The sequence below is a fragment of the Crocodylus porosus genome, unplaced genomic scaffold (assembly GCF_001723895.1).
Source record: "Crocodylus porosus isolate Cpor-Errol unplaced genomic scaffold, CroPor_comp1, whole genome shotgun sequence".
NCBI lineage: Eukaryota > Metazoa > Chordata > Crocodylia > Crocodylidae > Crocodylus > Crocodylus porosus.
In genome coordinates this window covers 35136742-35161560 of record NW_017728911.1, presented here as the reverse complement: position 1 = coordinate 35161560, position 24819 = coordinate 35136742, and the positions used below count along the sequence as shown (strand labels likewise).

General features: G+C 47.8%; 1 protein-coding gene across 1 annotated transcript in view; it reads left to right on the top strand.

Annotated features, from left to right (window-relative positions):
* Positions 1-24819, top strand: part of ADAMTS17 (ADAM metallopeptidase with thrombospondin type 1 motif 17) — a 252778-nt gene that overhangs the window by 27217 nt on the left and 200742 nt on the right. Inside the window, exons 4-6 of the mRNA XM_019533183.1 lie at positions 3037-3120; positions 3529-3686; positions 9797-9840. Coding sequence (XP_019388728.1) covers positions 3037-3120; positions 3529-3686; positions 9797-9840 — 286 coding nt within the window. The remainder of the gene's footprint in view (positions 1-3036; positions 3121-3528; positions 3687-9796; positions 9841-24819) is intronic.

Here is a 24819-nt window from a genome sequence, read left to right as displayed (position 1 = left end):
CTGCTCACGGCTCTTGCTAACAGCTGGGGAACAAATGGTAGCAAGCGCACTTGGAGGTACTGTCTGTCCACTCGTGAACCTGTCTGATGGAAAAAGGCTCTGTCTAAGTATCATGTGTTTTTTGCATTCTTCTGCTCTTCTGCTAATAGCTTCTGAAGCCCTGGTGTCAATGCCCTTGATACAGGTTTAACTATGGCAAGAAGCTGAGGATCAGTAGCAGAGTTGTATGAACTAGGTATTTACAGTCCCTTTGGTACCTGTAAATATTTCTCTGAGAAATGCAGGTGAAGCTTCATTAATAAGTGATTTACTACAATTCATGGACTCCAGTAACAGTGCTGCTTTAATTTTTGCTAACAATGAACCATCTACTCGGCGATGTGGCCTCAAAGTTAAAGTGTTAGCAGGCAAGAATGAACACATGGCTGTTGCACCATTAACAAACCCACAAAATTAGGCGAACTATCTTCTGGCAGGTTAGCAAAATGGTCGCCTGCTTCCAACACATAATTTAAGTATAACTGGCAAGTATAATTGGCGTCCTGTTGTTACTAGAGAGCATTAGTATAACATCCAGTGGCATGAGGCAGGTTGCAGGGTGCAAAATTTACACACCATGGGACACTTTGCACTTAAAGGGAGTCGGCTTGACCTCACTAGAACAAGCTGCCTAATTCTGAATCCTCTCCAACACCATGTGTTAAAAAAATTGATTTGGACTCCAATGTTGATGGAGGCTCTTTCTGCTTCGGAGAGCTTGAGGGTGAGGAAGAAAAGCTTTCTTTCCTAACAAGTTGTGAGTGGCTATGTTGGCAATATCCACCTGGCTGCTTTGGAGGAAGGAAGACTTGGAGGATGCAGCACAGGCTAGGAGCTAGAGCAAGGGCGGGCAATTATTTCAGGCGGAGGGCGGCTTACTGAGTTTTGGCAAGCCATCGAGGGCCGCATGAGAGGCAGTCAGGGGCAGAGAAATATTAATTTTCCAAATTTTTTAGGGGTCCCGTGGGCCAGAGAAAGTGGCCTGGTGGGCCGCATGTGACCCACGGGCCACATTTTGCCCACCCCTGAGCTAGTGGGTGTATAGAAGCCCCTCGTCTTCCAAATATTAAACTACCACCCCTTTGCTTTTAATCACGTGTTGACATTTCAAGGTGGGTTTGGGCACTTCTGATATTGGCAGATACACCCCCCCCAAAAATCAAGCTATTTGATTTTGCAGGGGGCGGGGGTAGAATCACAGGGGGAAGAAAAGGGGGGGCTATGGTGCACTGCAGGTTGACGAACTGCTGAATGACTTGCTAACCCCCCCCACCCCCCGTGACTGGATCCACATGGGCAAACCTTTGCCTATATAAACCCTCTCACCCTACTGAAGCGATGACCCATTTAGGTCCAGGGGTTCCCCTCTGTTGAGCCATTCAGTGGGACTCGCGCATGAGCTAGCTACGTGACTAGAGCGTTCCCGTCTTCCACCGGTTTGTTGAATTACAGGGATGTTCATGCGCTGCACTTGCTTTGCAGTTTCAAGTGTTAAGAGATCCCCGAGGCCTCTGGGGGGTAACGCAGCAGTGCCCGCAGTTGCACGCATGGGTAAGTGGAGCGGTAGAGAAGGCCCAGGTCCCACGGGAGGTCGGTGGGCCTCACTGGGATTAGAGCTCTGGGCCTCGATTGAGAAAAGACTTAAGCTTGTACTTAACCCCATCCCTGTTCAGCCAAGCACTTGAGAGCATACTTCAGCGAAGCGTGTACACGAGTACCGCCGTGCCCTGGGAAACGGCAGGCTTTGCAAACATCTCCAAGAACAAATTCAGGTGTTGAGCTCGCAGTAGGGAAAGAAAGGACCCTGTTTTCAATGACTGTATATAACCTGTATGGTACTTGCAGCCAAATGAGCCCGGTGCAATGACCCTAGCTCGCACCCCTTGAAATCTTGCTGTCTGAACTCAGTGAACTCTTCAGTGGCTTTGATTTTGTTTTTTTCTTCTTTCATTTTGCTTAAGTAAGGAGTGCAGCACTTGTGCCAAAGCTATCCTACGGTCCTTTTAATGCTTCTAAAAGGTCTCTTCCCATCCACCTTCTGTGATGCTGTAAAGAGGGCCGAGGGGCTGGCAAAAAGGGTGGAAAGCAGTTCTGAGATCAGGCAACGCTCAGCGTGCTGACCTCTCAAATGAGGTGAGCTGAGCTGCAGTGTGAAATCCAGATAGCAAGGAGGTAGTTTCTGGCCCTGTTTTTGTGTTTCCTGAGACTGGTGTCATTACATGCTGCCCTATTACTAATCACTTATATAAGATATGAAAATAACATGGGGAAATTGCTTTTCCAGTCTGTTTCCTGAAGTCTGAAACACACCATCATTTCATCTTGCAGGCAGATAGCACTGAGGTTTAAATGCCGAAGAGCTGTTTCTAGCTACTTGCTGATGTGTGTCTGTGTTCCTGAAACTCTACTTTACATTTAATGTTGGTTTGGAATATTTTTCCTTTCCCTTTTTTTCTCCAGTAGACCATTTCCCTGGGCTACCCTTCTTAAAGGGCATTTGACTAATTCTGTTCTTTTTTTCCTTTTTTCTTTTTAAAAAGAAAAAAAGAGTGTGTCTGTCTTCCTTTGTGGATCTGCTCCCAAATGGTATACATTGCTGGGAGGAGGGGTGTCTGAAAGGAGAATTTCTTCAGTGTGAGGAAGCTAAATGCACTGGGGAAATGTATTTGATTTGCATCAGGACTCATAGTAGCGATGATCTCTTTTAGTAAACCAACAAGATTTTTGCAAAATAAATTCTTTAACTGCAAGCTTTGTGAGTGTCCTCTTGTCCCATGTACTCCAAGGGATACATTATAGGATTCCCACACTGGCTGCTTCTATAATTCTTTATTTTCTTGAGTTCAGTAATCCAATGCATGTGTTTAGTTTTGAGCCAACTTTTTCTTTTCAGTAGGTTGTTTCCAGTATGGGAGAGAGCTCTTTTTGGTCACACTTATTCTCTTGTCATGGTTACCTTTCAACAGCCTGAGCGTGTTGTGTGTTGCCTCTTGACAGGTGTACAACATGTTTCAACATCAGAGTCTTGGAATTAAAGTCAGCATTCGGGTGACAAAGCTAGTCCTCCTTCGAAACCGTCCAGTAAGTCCTGACCTGTTTTTACGCTGCTGGTATCGCCTCATTGAAGAATTGCTAATCCAGGCGTGGGATTCCTATTATAATGATGTTGGACTCTAGGATGTGTTCATGAAGGTTTAATTCCTGATCCCGTAAGCCTTTTGAGCGTGGGATTCCTGTGGAAACTTGCAGTTGCTGCTACCGGAGTTAATTCCAAGGCTGACGGGGTGGAGGTCTTAGCTGAAAGTCACAGGCTCAGCCCCAGCTGATATCTGACCCGTTGACTTGAGTTGCTTCATGTATTCATGACGCTCATAAGTATAACTCTCAACCTTATCGTTCTTACCCGATGTCCTCTGCTTCATAGGCACTCACGTGGCTCCTGGTCTGACCAGCTCCTTGTTTCTTTGTATTCCCTTTTCTTTCTGAAAGGCAAAACTGTCCATTGGGCACCATGGAGAGAGGTCGCTGGAGAGCTTTTGCCACTGGCAAAATGAAGAATATGGTGGAGCCAAGTATCTTGGTAATAATCAGGTTCCTGGCGCCAGGGATGACACCCCGCCTGTGGATGCTGCCGTCTTCGTTACCAGGTACAGAAAAATCGGCTTCACTGGTGTCTTTTGGTAGGGATGGCAGACTATTTGACAGGCAAATTGTTCTAAGATCTGGTTTCTACCATTAACCCCTCGTTCGTGCCAGTCTGTGGGCTGTGTGGGTAAGACGGATCAGAACAGAAGTAACTTGTCTTCATTTTGGTTGGATTTCCAGTCTTTCAAGGGCAGGCAAAGTGTCTCTTCTGTTGGCACATTGCTTGGCTAAATGCTCTTCCTGACTCGGAGCAGTTCGACAGCAGGGAACGTGCCAGCTTGTGGGTTTGCTCTTAGAACCAGCTCTGACCTCGACCCACCGGGGTCCTAGGACACCGCTAGGACTTGCCCTGCCCCTCCGTGCAAATCGCCCATCTTCCAAGCTCGCTCTTCGTGACCCTTCGTCGGATCAGATGTACCCCATCAGGGTGAAGTTCGGATAGTGCCAATCCAAAGGGGTGTCACCAGCATCGGCCCGCTGGACAAAACGCTCCTGTGCCGCAATGTTGTCGTCAGCATCACATCCGTTCTTGCATGTTTGTCCGGTCAGTAATGTGGAGAGAAGTGAATCTGAATCTGTTTCTACACCCTCGGCCATTTTATTAAATACGGCTACTTGTGATTTTAATTTGGTCTTTTCTACTGGCACCTTGATTTGGTTCCTCATTTCCAACCACACTGGGATGCTGGTGGGTGTTCAGAAGCATTGGACTATAGGGTATCCAGGCAGCTGCTAGGGCGGTGGGCTAATAGAGTTGGGTACTTTCCTTTGGAGTGGAGGACCTGCCTATTTGCTCTGCTTCCAGTGCAGCCACCAAGGCCCCAGTCCAGCAAAGCATTTAAGTACATGCTTGACTCTCGAAGCGGGGGAAGCCATCCCTTTGAGGTCAGTAGCTCCTGCTTATAGTTAAGCATGAGCTTTCTTGGATCCAGGCCTAGATAAACAAGGCTTTCTTTTTTTGTTTAAAAACCCTCATCTGGGCGTTCAGTTGCACCGATTTTTCACCCCCAGTCCTTTCATCCCCGTGATATGTGGAGCATGCAGAACCTTTCCTAGGGAGGTTTTTAAGTGCTGGGGTGGGGGGGGCGCAGGGAGCGTTCCCGCCGCTCTCTCTCCCTGCAGCTGATGAAATGAAATTTTCCATGTCATCCTGAACCAACTGGAGCCAGTCACTCAAACCTGCGGGGATGGCTGAAAAGGTTTTGCAGTCGGAGGAGCTGGAGAGCTGCAGCTGCTGTTAGTTTAGCTAATAGGCTTGAAGAGCAGCTAATTTGGGGGAAAAAACTGCTGTTCTGCAGAAGAACCACATTCATCCAGCGTGATAGGCCAGCAGGGTGTAATTGCAGGCTACCCCCTTCCCGTCCGCATCCACTTCCCTGCACTTCTAGCCCGGCCCTGCTCCTGCTGCATAAAGGACGCTGTGTTGCTTGGAAGCCTCCTGGCCCGGCTGTCCTGATTCCTGTGGCAGGGAAATTAGGTTTTCTTCTCTTGGCTTTGGAAGTGTGTGTGTGTGTCCCTGGATCTTCCCCAGCCTGTACAGATGGACCAGCCGCGGAGGATATGGAAGCAGCAGCATGTCCAGCAGAAGCAGCCAAGCCAGAAAAAGCAGAAGCTGGATTTTCAGCAGCTGCAGCTGCTTTTAGGACTAGAAACAGACCCTTTAGGGTCAGCCTCAGAAAGGAGTTCTCCTGTTCCAGCCTGCTGGCTGTGTTCACGCATGGGGTCCCTGGACATCTTGCCTCTGGAAAGATCACCTGTGCTTGGTGAGGCAGGAAATAGGTGATTTCCCCTATGCACAAAAGCAAATGCCTCCATTGAAGGTGTTGGATAAGGGGTATGCACTTAATTCAGGCTCTGAGTAAGGAGGATGCTGTTCATGTCCTCAGAGGGGCACATCCCAGTCCTGTAACTGCTGGGGACACCTGAGACGCCTGGGTGGGTTTGAGTTACATCCATGTGAATTCTCTGCTCAGCGTGTTTGTCCCTTGCCCTCCTGTCTGTCCAGTTTCCAACATCTCCTCTCAAAGTGCAGGGCTCCGCAACCGAAGCATCTGCAGGATGATACCGATCCTATTGTAATGGTCAACAGAAATAACCTCCGTTTGCAGAGCCCATTATGGAGCCCAAGTTAGACCCTCTGGACATGTCAGTATTGTCAAAGAGCCATGCTAGTCACAGTGAAGTGCAGCATACCTGCTCCGTGCTCGCAACAGAGGATGTACAATAGCTGGGTGCATGTTGCCGGCTCCTGGATTTGTACGTGCTTGTTGGCCCCAAATGTTGCCAGTGCATCAAGGGCACTTGCATTGCCTCCTTGTAGGGTAACATCTGTGGAAGGGGCACATGGTGCTTCTTGGTGAGGCTGCCTCATGAGGTTCTTCAGCGGTGTAGATGCACCCTTCTGTTTCTTCGCTCCTAGGGGGCTCCCTGAAGCTTTTTAGGCATTTTGCAGAGGTCCCCAGCACATCACTCCAGTCCCCCAGGTCCTCAGATGCCTTTGCATTGTGGAGATCCACCAACCATTCATCCAGAACATGTCTGCTTTGTTTTGGGGACATCCTTGATGGTTGTGAGCTCCTCCCATGAGAGCAGCATAAGCTGCTTTAGCTGCTGTCTGCCATGTGGTTGCAGTCAGGTGGGAGAATTTGTTCTCTGTGGACTCCAGAGAAGTAGCGTTTCGGGGTCTTATTCACCAAGGATTAGTGTCTTCCTTGTCCCACAGGTCAGTGATCACTTCCAGTTGCAGGCCTTTCCACCTTCCTCTGCCTGCGTTGTGGTTTAATGCCGACAAATGATGCATCTGCCAATGTAGCCAGCAAGGGGAATGTGCATCATTGCATGCATATGCACAGCTTTGGTGTGCTGGAGATTCGGGCAATTTTGCAGTTATACCACTTTTTCCCTCTCTTACCAGCTTGGCCATTAAAGTTTCAGCCGTTCAGCAATATTTGTCAGGTACTGGAAAGGGAAAATGGTGGCCCACAAGGGCATTTCTGAGTCGCTCTGCCCATCCCACTGTGGCCTGTTCTTGCCAAAGGGTCTCATGCTCAAAATTCAGTTGCATGAGCTTATGCATTTTTCCTAAGCTGTGTGTGCCGGGAGCATGTTTTTTGGAAGAAGTTTTGGCCCCTTTTTCCAGGCTCTGGTCACTTAACCTTGTTAGGTTTTTTTTTTTTTTTCCTGTTTCTTTATTTTCCTTAACAAAGTGCTCTTTGTGTCCACATGCAACATAACGGCTAAGGCTAGTTCCTCTTCATTCAGTTAAAGGTCAGAAGTGAAAGGGAATTTGTACCCTACAACAGCCGGGCTATTTGCACGTGGTATTAGTATGGCCTCCAAGGTAGAACCTGCTGAGTTTGTACCAGAATCTGGATCCAAACTTCTCCAGATCTCTGGGGGGCAAAGGAGGCATTTCAACTGATGGAGGGAGGGAACTTTTTTCAGCCTGTGTTGTCCTAGTTGCATGTGGTCACAAAGAGGCCTTTGCATACATAATCCACATTAGAACATGCATCTTTCTTGGATCTTAGACAGGATCATTCAGGTTGGGGCTGTTTCTTTCTGCTTATCAGGTCGGCAACAGCTCTGTCAATAGAAGAGGTTGGGGCAGAGAGAGGTGGTTAGCCCCATCGCATCTTCTGCCTAGCTGCTTCCTTTGCAGGTTACGGCCGACTGTCAGATGCTACGAACGCTGTAACCTCAGGGGGTTAACCGCCTCGTTTGTCCCTTCTGATTTCCAACCCATCTTCACTGCTCTCAGCAGTGCCCCTCCGATCCTCCCCCTTTCTCTTTACCGTATTACTTTCTGCTGAGCCCCCCGCTCTCTGCAAGTCCACACGTAGCATCAGACGAAGTAGGATAGAGGCTACGAAAGCTCACGCTACTTTGTCAGATGCTACGTATGGACTTGAGTTAGTCGATAAGGTGCTCTATAATGCAAAGAGTCAACAGCTCTGAGTTGAGGTCCTTTCAGTCATGGCCTCTCTGCCACTAAGGACCCCACCAGTGCTATTTGGGGGGTGGGTTGTGTGACAGGGTGAAACGCTTGCCCGTGGGAACAGCCCGAGAGCCAGCAAAACTCATGTCAGGTTTCCCAGGAGGTCAGCTGGCTGCAAATTTTCGGAGGTAGCACGAGCTGGCGACCTCCAGGTGCAAGGTAATGTACTGGCTGAAACTATGAAGATGACATGCTTTTCCCGTTTGGCCTCGGACTCTTCCTGACAAGGGATCAGGAGGGCCTGAAGCGGGACGTTTTGATGGCAGGTCTCTGAGCAGAAGGATGAGGTTTTGTGACCGTCTGTTTGGGGGCAGTTCAAGGGCCGGGTTAGTTCTTCTCGCCATCAGACCCAGTCGCGGGGTGCTGCACGGCAGACAGACTGCTTAGATTTCCCTTCGCTCTTCAGGACCTCTGTAACCAGAAAGCTCAGGCCACTTTAAAAGCCGAGGGATTAGCACACCTCCAGAGAGGAGGATCTTGGTCTGCGAGCCGCACGAGATTGTTTCCAAGACCCCTAGTTTTGCAGCCTGGTGGTCGTTTCTCTTGGGCATTGCCTGAAACGACCAGACACGTTTCCCTGCAGAAACCCAGAGTACAAGAGGCAAAACGCCGCGCTGTTTTATTTGCTGAGCAAGCCAGCTTTTCAGGAGAGATGCTTTTCGAAACATGGCCTCCTGCCACCTCCTAATGGTGCAGCTAACTGTTGTCACAATAGAAGCATCTGTTTGATTTATCAGTTTATATAACACAATAAGTCCTTAAATAAACCTCCATCAGGCCAGCTCTGGGAAATCAGGCAGTGGGGTTTAGTGCCAGCTCAGTCAGCAGCAAGTGTCATCCATCTTCTTTGGAAAAGGTTTGAACTCCGAGGTGTCAGACACGGCAACACGGTTCAGAAAGATGAAAGCCTTGGCTTGGACAGGCCAGGAGCTGCTTCCGACTTGCTTGGGGTGCGTCGGACCGTTTTAACCCTTTGATGGCCAGTACCATCTTTTCTTTTGCCGTGAAATATAAGCTTGATTGTTCTTTTTTTTTTTTTTTAATATCCATTTTGACTGTTAACATGGATTACTACTAATTACTTTTTTTTTTTTTTTTTTTAACCTACCTGAGCTGGCATTTTCAAAGGAGGCCAATGATCTCATGGACACTTGGACATCTGTAGGGACAGTTAAACATTTCTATCTTTCTTCTGTAAATCCCACTCCTACATTTTCGTTCCAGAAGCAAACTCTTTTTATTATGCCTCCAAAAATGGGATCGACTGCTCTTCCCCCTTCCCCCTCAGCAGGATTTTCTATTTATAACTGCACACCTCCAAACCACCCACACGACCTGCACTCCCCTGCTTTGGGCTGAGAGCGCAGCTGGAGCGGTGACAACCCACTGATCCTCTCACTTTGAAGGAGCCCCTGGCGCATCTTGTAGGTCTGATAGCATTTCCCTGGCTCCTCGTTGGAAAAGCTGTGCTCCAGCACAGCCCCAGCACTTTTCAGCCAGCAAAGAGCACGTGGAGAAAGCTTCCAAAGGTGTCGAAGCCTACTTTGTACCTGGATTTTTCCTTAGCTCCTTTGCTTTAGTTCTGTTCCCACTGGTTTTTTCCTACTTCCCAGTTCAGGAGAACAAGAATAAATTATGTAGATTAAAAGGGTGAAATGGATTCAACAAGAGGTCATCCAAAAGCCCATTTTATTGTGATGGTGATCCAGCTTATTCTCCGAGACTTGGTCCCATTTCATCATGCTAGACAACCCCTGGTTTCTGTCTCAGATTAGGCTCCGGGGTTGCCCCTTTTGAATACGCCATGGTGCGAAAGTAAATGACCCAGGTCCTGCGAGAAACTGATGCCTAGAAACTCGAAATGTTCGACGTGACGTGGCAATTCTCCTCGACACGTTAGATCTGAAGAAGCCTGGTTTTGAATTTGGACCATGATACGTGGAACAAATCCAAATACCTGCCTGAGTAGTTCACGCTGTTATCTGTGCTGCTGACATGCGGACTGCGTGGCCTCGACATAATGCCCGGTCCGCACGCCACTGATTTGTCTGCTTTCTCTAGCTTCACGTCTACAGGCAGAGGTTACCCCTGACTTGTCTCCTGTTTTCTTTTTAGGACAGATTTCTGCGTACACAAGGATGAACCCTGTGACACTGTGGGTAAGTCCCTGCGTGAGAGAGCTCATTTTGGAGCACAGCTGCAGAGATTCGGTTCTCCAGCTGATCTTTCATTCTTGGGTTTGTCCTCATGCTGCTTTGGTGTTACAAATGCAACTGTTGTATAAATACAAATCAGGGAGCAGAGACTGCTCTGCAAGTTTGCTGCAGTCGTTAACCTGGTGTAAGGTTTGCGGCCTTCAAGCTGAGGAAGGAAAACGGTAGCCCTGTCATTTTGGAGTAGTCAGCAAGTACGCTCAGATCATTGCAACTTGGGAAATGAATTTTTGAAACTCAGCTCTCAAGCTCCTGTGACCGTGTTATTTTTCCACCCGATGAAAAGTTTCCAGCTGTGTGACTCCTCGTGTGTTTGACAACTGACACACAGTCTGCACTCGGGGCTTATATACAGCTACCTGCAGGAACCCAGTGCTGGAATTTGGGGAGAAAAGTGTCCATCTTTTCTAGTCCCGTTTCTCTTGTTTAATCTCTATCCATGCATAGGATGTCTTCCTCCATCGAGGTACAGAAGGGCCTGCCAAGTCCCTGAGGCAGGAGACAGATGTTGCATGTGTCCCTGAACAAGTTGTGCTCCTTTGTCCCAGAGCAGAAATCTCCTGGGATTGATGTGTACACATGCCATCCTCCTAGTCAGGGTTTAATGAGCGTCTGGCTGTTCTGCCATTGATTCAGTGATGCAGCCGCAGGGCAACCTCTCAGATGCACTTTGCGGTGTGCTGGGATAAGCTCTTAGTACATCTTATTCTGTGAAGCTTTTTAGGATTTATCCTGGGGCAATGGACATAGATGTCTGAGTGGTCACGCTTTGTCCCAGGATAAAACAGTCTGTCCTAGGGTAAATGTGATGTCTCTTTGTAGCCTGAGTAATAGATATATCAGGATTAATATTTGAGAAAGGTATTACTGAAGAAAGCCAAACAAAAGGATTATTTTTTCGTAACCACTCCTAACCAGATCTTAGCTCTGGTTTTCCAGTGGCAGGGACACTTAACACCCAGCCCTTTAACTATTCTCTTCTATCCAGATCAGTGGTGCTCAACCTTTCCAGCATGCAGGCTGGACGAGTGGGGCACAGGTAGTCCGCATGCTGGATCTGGGACATGGACTGTCCCTGTGTCCCGGTTCTCCCATTGATCTAGATGCACTGCTACTCCTCTGCCCCGCATCCCACCCTGAGAGCTGCGCTTGGTGGTATAACTCCAATATGCTCTCTGTATACAGTGTATGAATGATTACGCCTCAGCTTCAAAGCCAGGCTGCCTCTGTTTTTACATTCCAGGCAAGCCCCGAGTGAGTTGTGACTGGTAGGTCTCAAACTGAGCTCAGCCTCTGCAAGCTGAGGAGGCGCTGAGCGGGGTGCTAGGACCTAAATAGCTGCTAAAGGTTTGCTTGTTGGGGGGTTAAGAGCTGTACACATGCTGCAATAGGAGGTCTGAGGGTGCGTTGCAACGGTCACATCGCGGCGCATAGATTCTTCCCTATCTGTGGTGCGCAGGGTAACGGTGGGAGATGAAGGAAGTAAACACAGCGTTGCAAAATATATACATTCTCCATTCAAATGTTAACAAGGTCTGGACTGTATGTCCAAGCTTTCCAGGGGGAATTCTTCACAATGCTCCTATTCTCTCCAGCTCCAATGGAAAACACGCTTCCACAAAGGAAGTGTCTGAACTGTGTACCTGAGGCCGGATGTGGCAGTGGTACAGTACACGGTGATCTCTATGCGGAAAGAAAGCTGATGGAAGACACATGCTACTGCTTAACAGACGCTGACTATGTTCAATGCTCTTTCCCCATTTAAAGACAGCTTTGTTGAGGACTTGAGGGTGGGAATGATCTTTCCATACGCTGCCTGACTAAGGAAGTATCATTGTCATGCTTCCTTTCTGTCCTGGCATTGTATATGTAGCTGCTTATTTTGTGGCCCACCGAAGGCTGGGATTCATGTGGAGGGGGTAGTGGAAGCTGTGTGGTAGAGACCACACTTGTTTCCTGCTCCTCTGAACATAGTGTTTCCCAGCATTTTTGGAAGCTGAGGAACTCTTCAAGCAAGTGAATCCAGCCTTTCCCCCTCCTGCACTGTCAGGTGGTGTTAAAAGCTTTTAACCATCTTCTTTCCCATCTCTTCCATGTCCTATGAATGAGCTCTTTCTGCACTGCCTGGGCAAGGGGTGTACCCTGCACTTTAGGTAGCGGTGTAGGTCTCTGTAAGAGGAAATATCTTCTCTTTTCTTGTGTGCCAGGAAGAACACTGAAATAAGTGACTGCATAGACATTTAAAGACATAGCAACCAGGGAAATGAATGAGACTGCTCAGAGCTTGTCCAGCTATTGTGTCAGACTCTCTGCAAATTCAGGCCTCTCTGCTTCGATTATACTTACACCATTACCTGTTACCTAGAGCTTGCTGTCTTGCTCTTTCTTTCACTAAACTTAACCAAAAAGCTTATCACACTTGGGTGGTTTCATATAAGCTTCTTCTGCCTGTCTTCACCAGAGGTGCAGTGGAATAACCATAGTTTCCTGGCTTTGGCAAAAGTCACTCCCAAGATATTCCAGAGATATCAGCAAAGTTCAAGCAGGAATGACGTTGGCTCTCTTGTCTTTTATGAGGATGATGCATCAGGAGTCAGTGAAGAGGAAGAATATAGTAATGTTAGTACGCTTCTGTGCAGTTGACCTAGTGTAATGCTAGAGGCTCATCATTTTCCGTCCTCTGGATGGAATAAGAAATAATGCAGGGTATTGGCCATTATTGTGTGCAAACCGCTGACTCGTTAGTAGCTGCCATCACGTGCCTTGAAAGCATAGGAATGGAGTTGGGTCTAAATATGCCCGCTGGCTGTTTCAAGTTACACACATGTATCGTATCTGCACCACTTCGGGCTTCTGTTTTTTATTACAGTTTTATATTTATTTTTAATCAAAGCGCGCTTACATTTAAATCGGAGCTGTGCGACTGGCGGCCTGCAGGTGGTCCGCGAATGGTTAAACTGCAGCTTCTGGCTTAACCCGTTGTAAAGATCAAAAGCAAACCCAAAGTAAGGCATATATCAGGGGTGGCCAGAGCTACTCACCCGGGGAGCTGCATCCAATCCTCCACCGAAGCCAGAGAGCAAGGACATGGGGTGCTGAGTGACCTGGAGTAGAGGACCAGTGCTTCTACCAAAACTGCCCTGTGGCCGCTGTGGCTCAACTGACCCTCCAAAACGCACCATTGCTATTATATAATACACATTCCCATTACAATATCCACCCGCATTTTGTGCACCCGCATCACCCTTGCCCAAGACAGACATGCAGCCTTTCCCTGTACCCTAAGTTTACCCTGTCCAAGGCTATAATGCAAGAGGAAGATGCCTGTATTGCAGTGAGTCTGGGTTCCTCATCTTTCTTCCTGGCTGTAACATTGTTGTACTGTTTATGAGCCTTGAGAAGTCACTTCACGTCTGAATGCCTCAGTGTATCTCTGTGAAATGCAGACTTCAGTGCAGACCCCTCAGGAGATGGTGTGGCTTAATTAACATGTGAAGTGTTAACAATATTGCCTTTGTGGTACAACCAGGTCCATAATCTAACGTTGCTTAACCAGCTTGAAGAAGGAGTATGTAAAGAGTCCATTATACGTCATGTACTGCGATAGAAGGGCGCAATGCATGGCTGATAACAGTAGTATTTTGTGGCCATTCCTAAATTTCTTTGCTTTTTTGGGTGTCAAGGAAGCAAAATTCCCATGGGCGGGAGGCAGGAAGCCAAGGAGGTGCTTGCAAGGAGGTCTGTGCAGTTTAAAGCAGCTATGAGAATTCCTCCTTCATGCTTGAAAAGATCCAAATCCTCCTCTCCCTAATGGAAAACCTGTCTGGAAGGCTTGCCTGCCATGCAGACGCAGAGAGAGAAAGCAGCAGCAGGAGGTTTGTATTTGTATTCTGGCAGTGGCTCCTCACCGAAACCAATTGCTCGGGGAACCGAGTTCAAGTTTTTTTGGTCCAGCTGCCAAGGTAGTGCTGACGGTTACATAATGGCTGAAACAAGCTCAAAAATGGTGAAAATATGTAGGTATGTTGTGGTGGGCTTATGCCCTCCCAGCCGCTTGGAGGAACGGGCTCGTGTTTGTTTTGGAGACGGGCTGCCGGTGCCCCGCTCGGTTACGTAGCTGGCCCTCGGACCAGTTGCACTGAAAACAAAAAGGGGGTGGGGAGGGAGGAGGAAGAAAACACCAGCTCTGCAAGCAGGACCTTTCCAGCTCCAGTGTTTCCACAGCCTCCGCTGCTGGGCCCTGCGGCCCCTTCTGGGACTCGAGCACAGAGGGCTCGCTCTATACAGCACAGCCGTCCCCGCCGACCTGCGCCGAGTCAGCGGCTCGTGGCGCTCGGGCTTATCTCTTGGGCTGTGCCTTTCCCCAGGTCTCCCAGTTCCCACAGAAGTCTCCGAGCTGCCTCCGAGCCAGCTTGATTGAGAGTTTAGTGTCTAGCTGAGTCTTGGAGCCCGGCGCTTGAACAGATCCCAGCCTCCCTGTGACATAAGCAGATGGAGAATGCCCCTTTCCTTGGATGTTTCCATCGCCCCGTGCCAAAGAAGCAGCTTCCTGGTTAGTTAGCAAAGATCGGGAATATTTCAAGCAACTCTCTCTTGGCCTGGACTCAGACTCCTTGCTGTACATGTTCCCCCAGCCCCAAGCTGAATCCTCTCTTTGCTTGGGGGACGGGAGGGAGCAGAGGATAAGGACATCTGGACTTGCATTTAAAACCCCTTCATTATCTCGGAGGCCTCTGGTGCATTCGCTAGAGGTTTCAGTCGGCAGGGAGCAGAGCGCTGTGGATGTGCTGCTGATGCATGTCGGGAAGATGTCCCTGGTTTGCAAGACCCCAAAAGTAGCGATTCTTCCATCTCCTTTTTGAGGGCTCCTGCCCTCGCACCTCCCCTTCCCCAGCTCCCAGGACAGCAAGGAGGCCGTGGAAAGCAGTGAACTTGGCAGGTGCATGGAGAAGCAAGCTGTCAACTTCCTGGGGAGACCACAGGCAGGTCCTTTCTCGCTCTGCCTCCGTTCTCCCCCCGTAGAAGACGGGGGAAATGATTGGGACCCCCTCTGTAAAGGCTGTAGAAAGGCTGGCTCCTATTACGTTGCTGGGAAGAGATTTCTGTTTCCTGTGAAGAGACTTTTCCATTTTCTGCCCCATCCCCTTCCGTTTCCCCCCATAATGTTGACTCTTGCACTTTGCCTTTTTGGGGGCAGACCCTAAGAAACATTTCAGGATTATTTCTGCATGATGCCTATTATATATCCCCAAATAGTCACAATCCTTTCATATTCCCTTAGACATCAATGGTTCTTGTGCTGCTTATATCTTCCTTACGCTGCTGTCTTCTCTTCTGACCACAGGAAGCTGCGGTTCTGGGCCTGATGTTACCTCTCTTGAATTATTTGCTTCTAAGGTTTTTTGTCTACACAGTACTGGTTCCAACTCCTTAATCCTCCCATCACTTATAATTAATCCCTCAGGAAAGGGAAAGGCCTTGAATGGAAAGGAAAAGGCTTCCTCATGTTAAAAGACCTTTTTCAGAATGGCTCATGTTGAGTATTTCTGCAAATTCCAGGAGGATTTTCATACATGCCAGAACAAATAGAAATACCTGCAACTTAAAGCAGTTCATTAGAGAAGTGGTGCTTGGATTTAGAGGTTTCCTTGGTGGGAGAAAGTATCTGGGACATCAATCAGACACAGAATGGCATGTCCAAAATGAACAGTCTCTTTAAAGGGGCACTGTCCAGCTGACCAAGGGTTTATGACAGCAAGGGTGTGGTTGTTTCTGGCCTCCCCTCCTTTCTGGCTGTGTAAAGTACCTAGTGCAGGTGCCGGTGAAGATCTCCTGTGCCAGGGAATGGGGAATCAAGCTACTGGCTTCAGAGGACTTCACCTTCTGATTCAAAAGCTTTATTTCCATGCAATGTTTCGGTAGCTCAAATGCTGCAGAGCTGCGAGCGTGCAACCCTCGCCCACTACCGTGGGCAAGGCCTGTTTTGCATGCCACACTTCAGATGGAACGATTTTCCAGTTCCTTCACACCAGCCATCAATCTTCCCTCTTCCAAATTCCTCCTAAGAGTCCCTCCTTTCTTGCCAGGAGAGCCTCATACAAGATTGCATGCCTTCAGATGGAAGCAGGGAGTTGGGCATGTACCCCAGCCACGTAACCGCACAATCCCACTGCTGTTGCCCTTGTCCTTCCTCACTTAGTTCTCCTGCTCACCTTCCTCATTGCACGAAGCTCTGAGTGCATATATGACTTCAGTGGGAGTACTCACGTGTCACGCTAAGCACACACGCAGCTGCTTACAGGATCGTGCCATTTATTTCTAGTTTTTTAGGCCAGGAGCCTTGAGTGAAAGCCTGGCTACTTTGACTGCAATGGGAATATTGCCATTGACTTCTCTAGGGTCAATATTTCAGCCATCTTACTAGCACATGTTCTACAAAGCACATTGCATGTCTTTGGCTGCTGTTAAATTAATTGCCTGTGGTTTCTTTTTAAAGTGACCGGTGATTTTGGATTGTGTTTTTCTTCAGGGGCCTTTATTTTGGGTAGTTGGGCTATCTTAAAAAGGCCTGTTTTCAGAGGTGGATGTGTAGTGGTTTCTGAAAATCAGTTGCCCCTTCTCTGATGAGTCTCAAGTCAGGCATGCCAAATCACTGATTGTTCTTAAATATCCCGACCAAAAATAATAATAATAGTACATGAAAGCCAGAAATTGAAACGAACTGGAAACAGTGGAGCTGATCAGTCCCTTTTCACTAGCTCAAGTGAAACACTAAAGGTAAGCAAAGACCATAACTGGGGAAAAATGGTACGATTCTCTCTGATATAGCTTGGAAAATGATCCATGCACCACGTAGAACCAAGTATATGTTTCTTAGTAGATGCATCAACCATCAAATTCAGGATGCAATTTGTAATGTGTGAAAGGTAGCTTATTGAGTCAAGTCCTGGCTTCATTTTATAGGCTTTTATTTGTCCTTGTGTATTTCTATGCAAAGCGGGCCATATGAATTTTCTTTACTTCTTATTTCACCTTGTAACTTTTAGTTTGGGCTTGGCTTGCTGCATACTCCAAGGGAAAGGGTGTATCTACACCTCTTGATCTCTTCAGATCATGTTCAGCTCTCCTTCTGGAAGAGATGATGTAGTCAAGCACCCCATTTTGCGCTCAGCCTGGGAATTACTGGGTGCAATTATTGGCCTGTTTTAACCAGAATATTCTACTAGTTTCTAGTTTAGATGTTGGGTCTAGAGTATTTTAATCAAGATAATCTTTCACTCTCCTGACAATCTTAATTTTCTTTCTTTCTCTGCTTTCTATTGGGAGCATTAGCTAACCTGTAGATGAAATAAATACTTCACATTAGAGGTGCGCCAATATATCAGTTGCATATTGGATCGGCACTGATAAAAGGAAAATTAACGTTATTGGCTTTTTTTTGGCTAGTGTAGCCAGTTACATCACTGATAAATATAATACGCCTTTTGGCTGGGGGCCCCAAACATCGTGTGCATGTGCACAGCTGCACTCATGCACATGGCCAGAAATGTAGCCGGGCAGCATGGTGAGCGATGCCCTGCAGGTAGGTCTGTGGAAGGGAAGGGTCATGCCCATCCAGCAGCAGTGGCAGCGGCGAGTTGTGCCTCCCGCTGCCAGATGGGTAGGGGATGCAGCACAGCCAGCGTGTGGCTCCCAGGGCAAAGGCAGCAGAGCAGAGAGCCCACAGCGCGCCTTTACCCTCAACCTGCTCAGCTCCACTTCTCAAAACACCCCCATGCTTAAAAATAGTGGTGGTGGCGCTTGAACTAAAGCGGATTTGACCAGCTTTAGTTCAGCTGCCCCCACTGCCATTTTTAAGTGCCAGGACACTGATCCCCTGGATAAGCTGCCCGCAGCCCCGTCCTGATCCCTGCCTGCAGCCCCGGGTCCCATGCACTGCCCTGGCTGGGCGGTGCCCCAAGCCCAAGCCCTTGCCCCACTCTCTCCCTCCCCATGGGGGCCTTGATCTTGCCCCCCACCCATTCCCCTCCACAGACTTACCTGCAGGGAGCTGCTCTCTACACTGCCCGGCTGTGCTCCTAGAAATTGGTTATTGGATCAGTATCAACCAATATGCCTGGCGAATATTCAACCATTGGTATCGGCCAAGAAAATCTTTATCAGCAAACCCCTGCTTGACATTTTGGTTTTCAAATTTTTACATTTGATGGGGTGGAAGATGAGAGAGATTCTGTACATTTTGCAATTATTCCTCTTCCGGCATGTACTTAATTATTGCTCAGCTCCATAGACCCTGGAGGTTCTGGCCCCTCTTACCGTTTCCTCCATCTCTTCTATCAGGAGAGTATTTCTCTTATGCTAGTAATGCATTCTTATTATTATTCCCCTGTTTTCTCCTTTCTCAGCTCCAAAGTTGAACCACTTAGGAATAGCCATAGGAGATAATTAACAGGACTTTCTTCTGTCAGCCCAACCACACACTTGGTCTGCTGAAGTCATTGTAATCTCACAGCATTTCATGCACTTGGTTCTTTGTGAAACGTATTAGATTTCTCTCTCCATATTCTCTCTTACAGGCACAAAAAGTTAGCCTCTACTCAGTTTACAAAAGTATTTCCTTTCTTCCTCTTTAGTAAGCGTTCAGGCCACAACTCGGTAAAGTGACTGGTCTTACCAATGGATCTGCTGCTCAGTCTTTCTAAATAGTTGTTTGAAGCTAAAAATTCTCTCCAGAGAAAAATAAGAGGCATTCTCCTTCTACACAGGCCTTGATGATGTCCTTCCATGTCAAATCATTCTTCATTGATAATAACGGTCTTCGCTGTTTAAACTGCCCGAGTTTCTGATAAGTAGCCATCAACTGCTAAGTGAGTTTGTCCAAGGTCATCTTGTTAGCTTGCACAGAGGTGTTTGGTTTCAGGTTTGCATTCTTAAGTCCCGTTTCCATTATCACCTCCGTAAAGTTATCATACCTTCAATCCATCCTACCATAGGCAAACCCTCTACATATCCAGAAATGTATTGTGGGCTACTTGAATTCATCCCATCCAGAGAATGTTGCACTGATTTTACCTTTCTTTCCATAGCTGCATTTAGAGAGCCCTGGGAATAGGGCCTTCCCTGCCTTAATCCCATCTTGTCAGACAGTGCAGAGACTTCACTCCTGACTCATGCTTGACTTGTTGAACCTGCAGATACACGGTTCTTCCATCCTAAAAATATCATCATCATCAGGACTTCCAGATTCACTCGTTGTGGTCAAAAGGCCTCCCTGAAATATAGTGTTGTATATTTTTGCAAAATCCTTAAAACCTGTGGACCAGATGTTCTTCTGTCACCAGGATGGACTTTAGATCCTGTGCGTGATGCTATTGTACATTGTTTGTGTCCCTGAAAAACCACAGACACAAAAGCTGGGGGGATCCTCTTCCTCCCTTTCACTGGAAAGGAAGCTTTGTCTTGAAGCTAAGATGACTGTGCGTTACAAACATAGACATATTTGTGGGTTTTTTGAAGGACTTGACCCGGGTAGAATAGGACCCCACTTAAACCAGACATCACCTTTCATTGCCTCTGTGCTGCCTTAAAAACTTTTAAGGGTAGCTATCCACAAATGTGGCTGTGACAAAAGGAGTAACAGGTTGTGCTACTTTATTGTGGTGAACATCTTTGCTTTATGGTGGGAAAGCACAGCCCACACTATTTTGCTGCCCCAAGCAGGTGCTCCCTGGGTTAGAGAGGCCTGATCGTAGCCGGCACCAATTTTTCCCACTTCTGAAGATACGCCCCAGTGATTCTGGGGGTGCGTCTCTGGACACAGGGGAAGCTGGGGCTGCCAATTATCTGATTGGGAGCCTCAGCTCTGCAAACACATAGAGTAAGAGAGAGATGCTTCATTTGGCAACATCTATATCTAGCTGTAGGTGCTTAAGTCCACTTAGACACCTAAGAGGTGGACTTGGACCTGGCTGCACATATGTATTCTGATTGTATGTCCAACTTTTTTTTTTTGTAGCTGACACACATTTGCTCCACAGTTCGCCTGTTTTTCTTCCTATTTTCTATGTGGAAGGCATAAGTCCGTGTAGTACAAGCATCATGGATAACAGCATTATTGGCTGTTAGCAAGTCCATCTTGTAGGCAGCTGAGCTGCTTGTGGGAGAAACAAATTTTGAAGAGATTCAAGGGGCAATCGCATGTTTGGAGATGGCAAAAAGCATTCACTGCTGATGGTGTTTCTGCTGACTTCTTAAAACAGACAGGGCTCCGCTGATGCGGAGAGCTAGGCAGACTCATGTTGTTGGCTTGGAGTATTTTTAAACCTCCCAAAGGAGAGGAAGCCGCGTGCCTGATTTTGAAGAAGGGAGACACAAGGGAATATAAAAAAGTAAGGCAGTATGTCCCTACTCATTATGGTTTGTAACATCTCCCCACCTAGTACAGGAGAGGAATGGGGTTTTGTTTGTCTCCTTGGTTATTTTTTCCATTTTTATGAATGATGCCCTATTAAAAAAACAAACAAACCCCACCTTCATCCTGAAACAACCAAAACTTTTCTTAACTTGGGCCGACAAACTGATCCCACACTTTGCAGTGCAGTGACTTCTAATATAAATCTTCCTTCAGCATAGTTGACTGGAACGGCCTGCTGTTAACTTTTAATGCTAAATATTCATTAAGTATGTAAAAGAAGCAGACTGTCCAAACAGCTCAGAGAGTACACTCAAGTAGTCAAAGCATCTCTTCAGTGGAGACCATACTTATTATTTATAAGTAGCCTACCACCATTTGTCAGGTCTCATAGCTAAGCAAGGGGCAAATGTTGTTTACAATCTGGATGGGCGATTTCCTCAGAAAAAACTCAATTTTTTAATAAGAATTGGTTTTACAGGATTTCTCCTGCAGGGATGTTGCATTCTGCACCAGTATCCCCAGCCTGCTGGAGATCAAATGGGCAATTCCATTTCTTTCAGCTGTGATTATTAAAAGGAATATGGCATTAAGAGAAATGTTGACTTTGGCTTTCCAGGCAGATGCTGAGTTTTCTGCTCTAACTGAATTTCCTCCTTAATTATAATGCAATGTTACAGTTGACTTTGCATGTTAAATCATTGTGCACTTGGGCTGGTGCAGGTGATAGCGGTGCACTGAATTCCTCTCCAGGGGCATTTCCATGTGGGTTAAGTTACAGAAGCATGTGTACTGTAAAGCACCTGGGAATTCGAATCTCCTTGCTTGAAAGGCATGTGGCTCTGCAAGGTGTTATCGCACCGAGAGCTTTTTCCTTTATCCTTATATCCTGTACTTTGAGGTGAGTATGCTACACTTTATCTTATTGTGGAAAGGAGACACTTGTACATGACAACCCACTACCACTCCTGTGTTATAGCATCCATTGAAAGGTCTGCATCATATTTCTGTGCAAGCCCAGCAGATAAGCAGTCTGATGTGTAAGGTGAGCTGGGCTCTTATCTGCAAGGTTTGGTTTCTTTGCCGCACGGGCAGGCTGTGTGCTCGGGTTCATCAGCCACGCTAGGTGAGAATTCATGAATTGTAGCTAGCTCCTGGGGGGATTAACCGTCTGATGAGCGCTGCCCGGCAATACATTGCTTAAGCACCGTGACTTTGCCGATGGCTAAGTGCTGTTTGATCCCCCTTTCTTAAAATCTGCGTATCTCTGAAAGCAGTCAGTTGTGCATGCAAACAGAGCAGCCAAAGGCAGGGTGCTAATTGATGTCCAGCTAAGTGTAGCCTGCCAAGTAAATGTCAGGACGAGCTCTGCAATCACTCCCTGTACTGTGCTTCTGCGAATCTGAGAAGTCTTCGGGGCAGCTGGGAACGGTCACTTGGGTCTGCAGAGAAGGTTGTGAGTGCCGATTTCATTCTCCCTTGGTTTGCTGTTGGGATCGCTGCTGCCGCCACTGAAGTCGATGTCTGCGCGACTGGAGATGGGTTGATCCTGAAAAGCATTGTTTTATACGCTGCCTGCCACATATATGGGACGTCTCCTTCCCTGCATTAGATTTGTCCTCTTTGTGGCGCTCCCAACGCAGAGGGAATAATACTTAATATGTCTAGCGCTGCTTTCCTGGCTTTCCTGATGTGTCCATTGCTTGTCAGCCCTGGAAAAGAGGGAGGTGTCCATTTTATGCCGGGTCTAGCGGGTTGTCGATGCTTCACAAAGGATCTGTTGATCGTCAGCCTTGGGGCTGTGGCCCCAGTCACAGGGTGAGGGTCCCCTGCCTCAAGGAACCTCAAAGAGACCGGAGAGATAAGAGGGGGGAGAAGTTAAGTTGTTCACCCGAGGTTAGTAAGCTGGTCAGTAGCACAGCAGGGCAGAGACTCCGGTCTGCTGGATCCCAGCTCGGTGTTCTCCGTCTTAGACCTCATGGCTTCGCTAGCAGAATGACACCATTCGAAACGTGTCTCCTCCGCTCCCAAATACTTGACTTTATTTTGCTGAGAAGTCACCAGCCTCTCTCCAGTGGAAAGAGCTGCTGGTTACAATAGCGACACTTGGTGCTTTTCCTCAGCAGGTCTCCAAACCCTTTACCAAAGAGGGAATTGTCATTCCCAGTTTATAGATGAGAAAAATAAAGGGTGGAGTGACTTGCCAAAGCCCCTCAACGAGCCAGTGGCAGAGTCCCAGTCCAGTGCTCCAGACATTAAGCCGTGCTGCCTCTTTCCCCGTCTCCACTCAACAGATTTAAGGATTCAGCCCCTTCCCATTGTTCAGTTTTTCTGTCCATCTTTCTGCACACCTCCCAGCCTGGTCAGCCATAAGACAAAGGCGTGGGTTGTGCAAGAAGGATGCACCTCTAGCTAAGACATAGCTGAGGTTTCCCAAGGATGGAAATGCAGTGTAGTTGTCTGCTGCACTTCTACATCTGTGTTGTCTTGCAGCTGCCGAGACACAGTGTATTTTTGAGGTTGAGGTTCAAAATTGCATAGAGGTATGATTTTCCGTGATGCACCCAAAAAATCTGCTTAAAGATGGGGCAAAAATGCATACCAAGTGCATGGCTGGTGAGGGAACCGGTGGAGCAAAGGGTGTCCTGGACTGAACCGATTTGTATTCTGACTCGTTAAAGTCTGGCACAATATAGTCCATGATCCTAGATTGCAGTGCCTCTCCTTTAAATCATGATCGTATTTCTGATAGGGCTGAGGAGCAGATTAGTCTGTTGGCTCGTTTCTGGACTATTCAAAGAGATGGCAAGAGCTTTGAGGACTTGAAGATAATACATCTGCTTAACCCCATTATCTATATAGTATCTGCTACTTAGTCGTTGCTTAGGTTGTTGGAAAATGACTAAAAACTTTTTCAATAAGGGGATAAGCCAAAGGGAGGTTTTCAAAGGCATAAAGGAGAGTTGAGTGCCCAGTTCCCATGGGAACTCACAGTAAAAAATGCAGACTTTCCAATTCTGAGCAGACTGTATGTAGGCTAATGGGAAATGGGAATTGCATGTACGTACTTTTTCCCCTTTGAAAATCCCCCTTCCCCACTTTGCTTATCACCATATTGAAAATGCTTTTTAAAGAGGATGGGCATGACATCCCACGTATTTGTCACCTTGATACATTAAGTGTCACGGGATGGGGTCCCTAAGGATGGCCGTGTTACCCATAAGGCTCCTCAACCATGCCGGTTTGGCCCGATGGCCACCCTCTATTCTCATCTGCCACGTCTTGATAGGAGTATAATATAGGGAGGCTGCCTTTAAGCCCTCTTGGACACGGTTTGGTAGATGCTCTGAACCCCGTGGGTTCCCGGACCCCTTGTGGGTCCCGTTTCACAATGGGTATTTCAGGGCACCCCAGCCTTATGGGCTATATGTGTGCCTCCAACCACCCCTTCACCACACCCCAAACCTCTCAGATGGTATTGAGGTTGTCGTCTCTGGGCTGTCCGCAGCCCCCATCTCTGCACCTCACTGGCACCTGCGCTCTCCGCAGCTCCTAGTGTCGCGCCCCCCTGGCGCCGGGGTCCCCGCACTATAGCGGGGCCCCAGTGAGGCCTCCTCCTTCCCCAAATAGCCTCACCCAAACTACCGGTGCTTATGAAACAACAAACAAGACATACGCCGCTGGGCTATCATGTAACACATGAATTCCCATTGAGCTCCACCCCTGTAAAAAAAAAAAAAAAAAAAATCCAACTTTGCCCCAGGCATTCCCAGAAGCTAGACTCGCCCTCAGGCCTCTTCCCCTGGCTCCTTCCCGCTTGGCCGCTGGCAGCGAACTGCCTCCCTGGAGGCTCCTTCTCCGCTGGCTGCTAGCAGGGAACTGCCCTCCCTAGCTCCAGCCTGGGGTTTATGTGGGCCCAGGGCCCTGCCCCCTCCCGTCAGCCGACCGCGTGCACCCGGGCTTCTGCCTCTCTCTTTGGGCTCTCTCCCCAGGCAGTTGCTGCTCTTCTAGGAGCAGGGCACCGCTGTGCCCTGTGATACAAGGAACATTTAAAAAGCTCCTCATCACTGTGATTCGGAGTCTAAGACCATCCCCAGCCACGACTGAGAAGTTTGTGGCATGGTAGAATATCATTTCTCGCCTTTCCTGCAGCACCCTTCATTAGCCATTGCCAGGGGTCGTGCTTTGCTACCCGCTGTTGAGGAGGTCGTCTCCACTTTCTCTGTAAAATCAGTATCCTGCAAAAGCAGCTGATCGGAGAGAGACTTAAGCTGAGGCCATTGCAGCTCATGCTTCAGCAGTATGAAGGGCCAGAATTTAAAAAAATTCAGCTTAATGTTCTCCACTCCATTCCACGTATGGGACCATATATGTAGATGCTTTTTTTTTTTTCCAGAGCTGCTGCGGTACACCAAGCTATAATGGGTTGGCTGAGGTGCCACAAGCTATACCCTGATGCATATTTATTTAGTATCCCCCATCACAAACTGAGCTTTCCCCACAAAAAACCACGT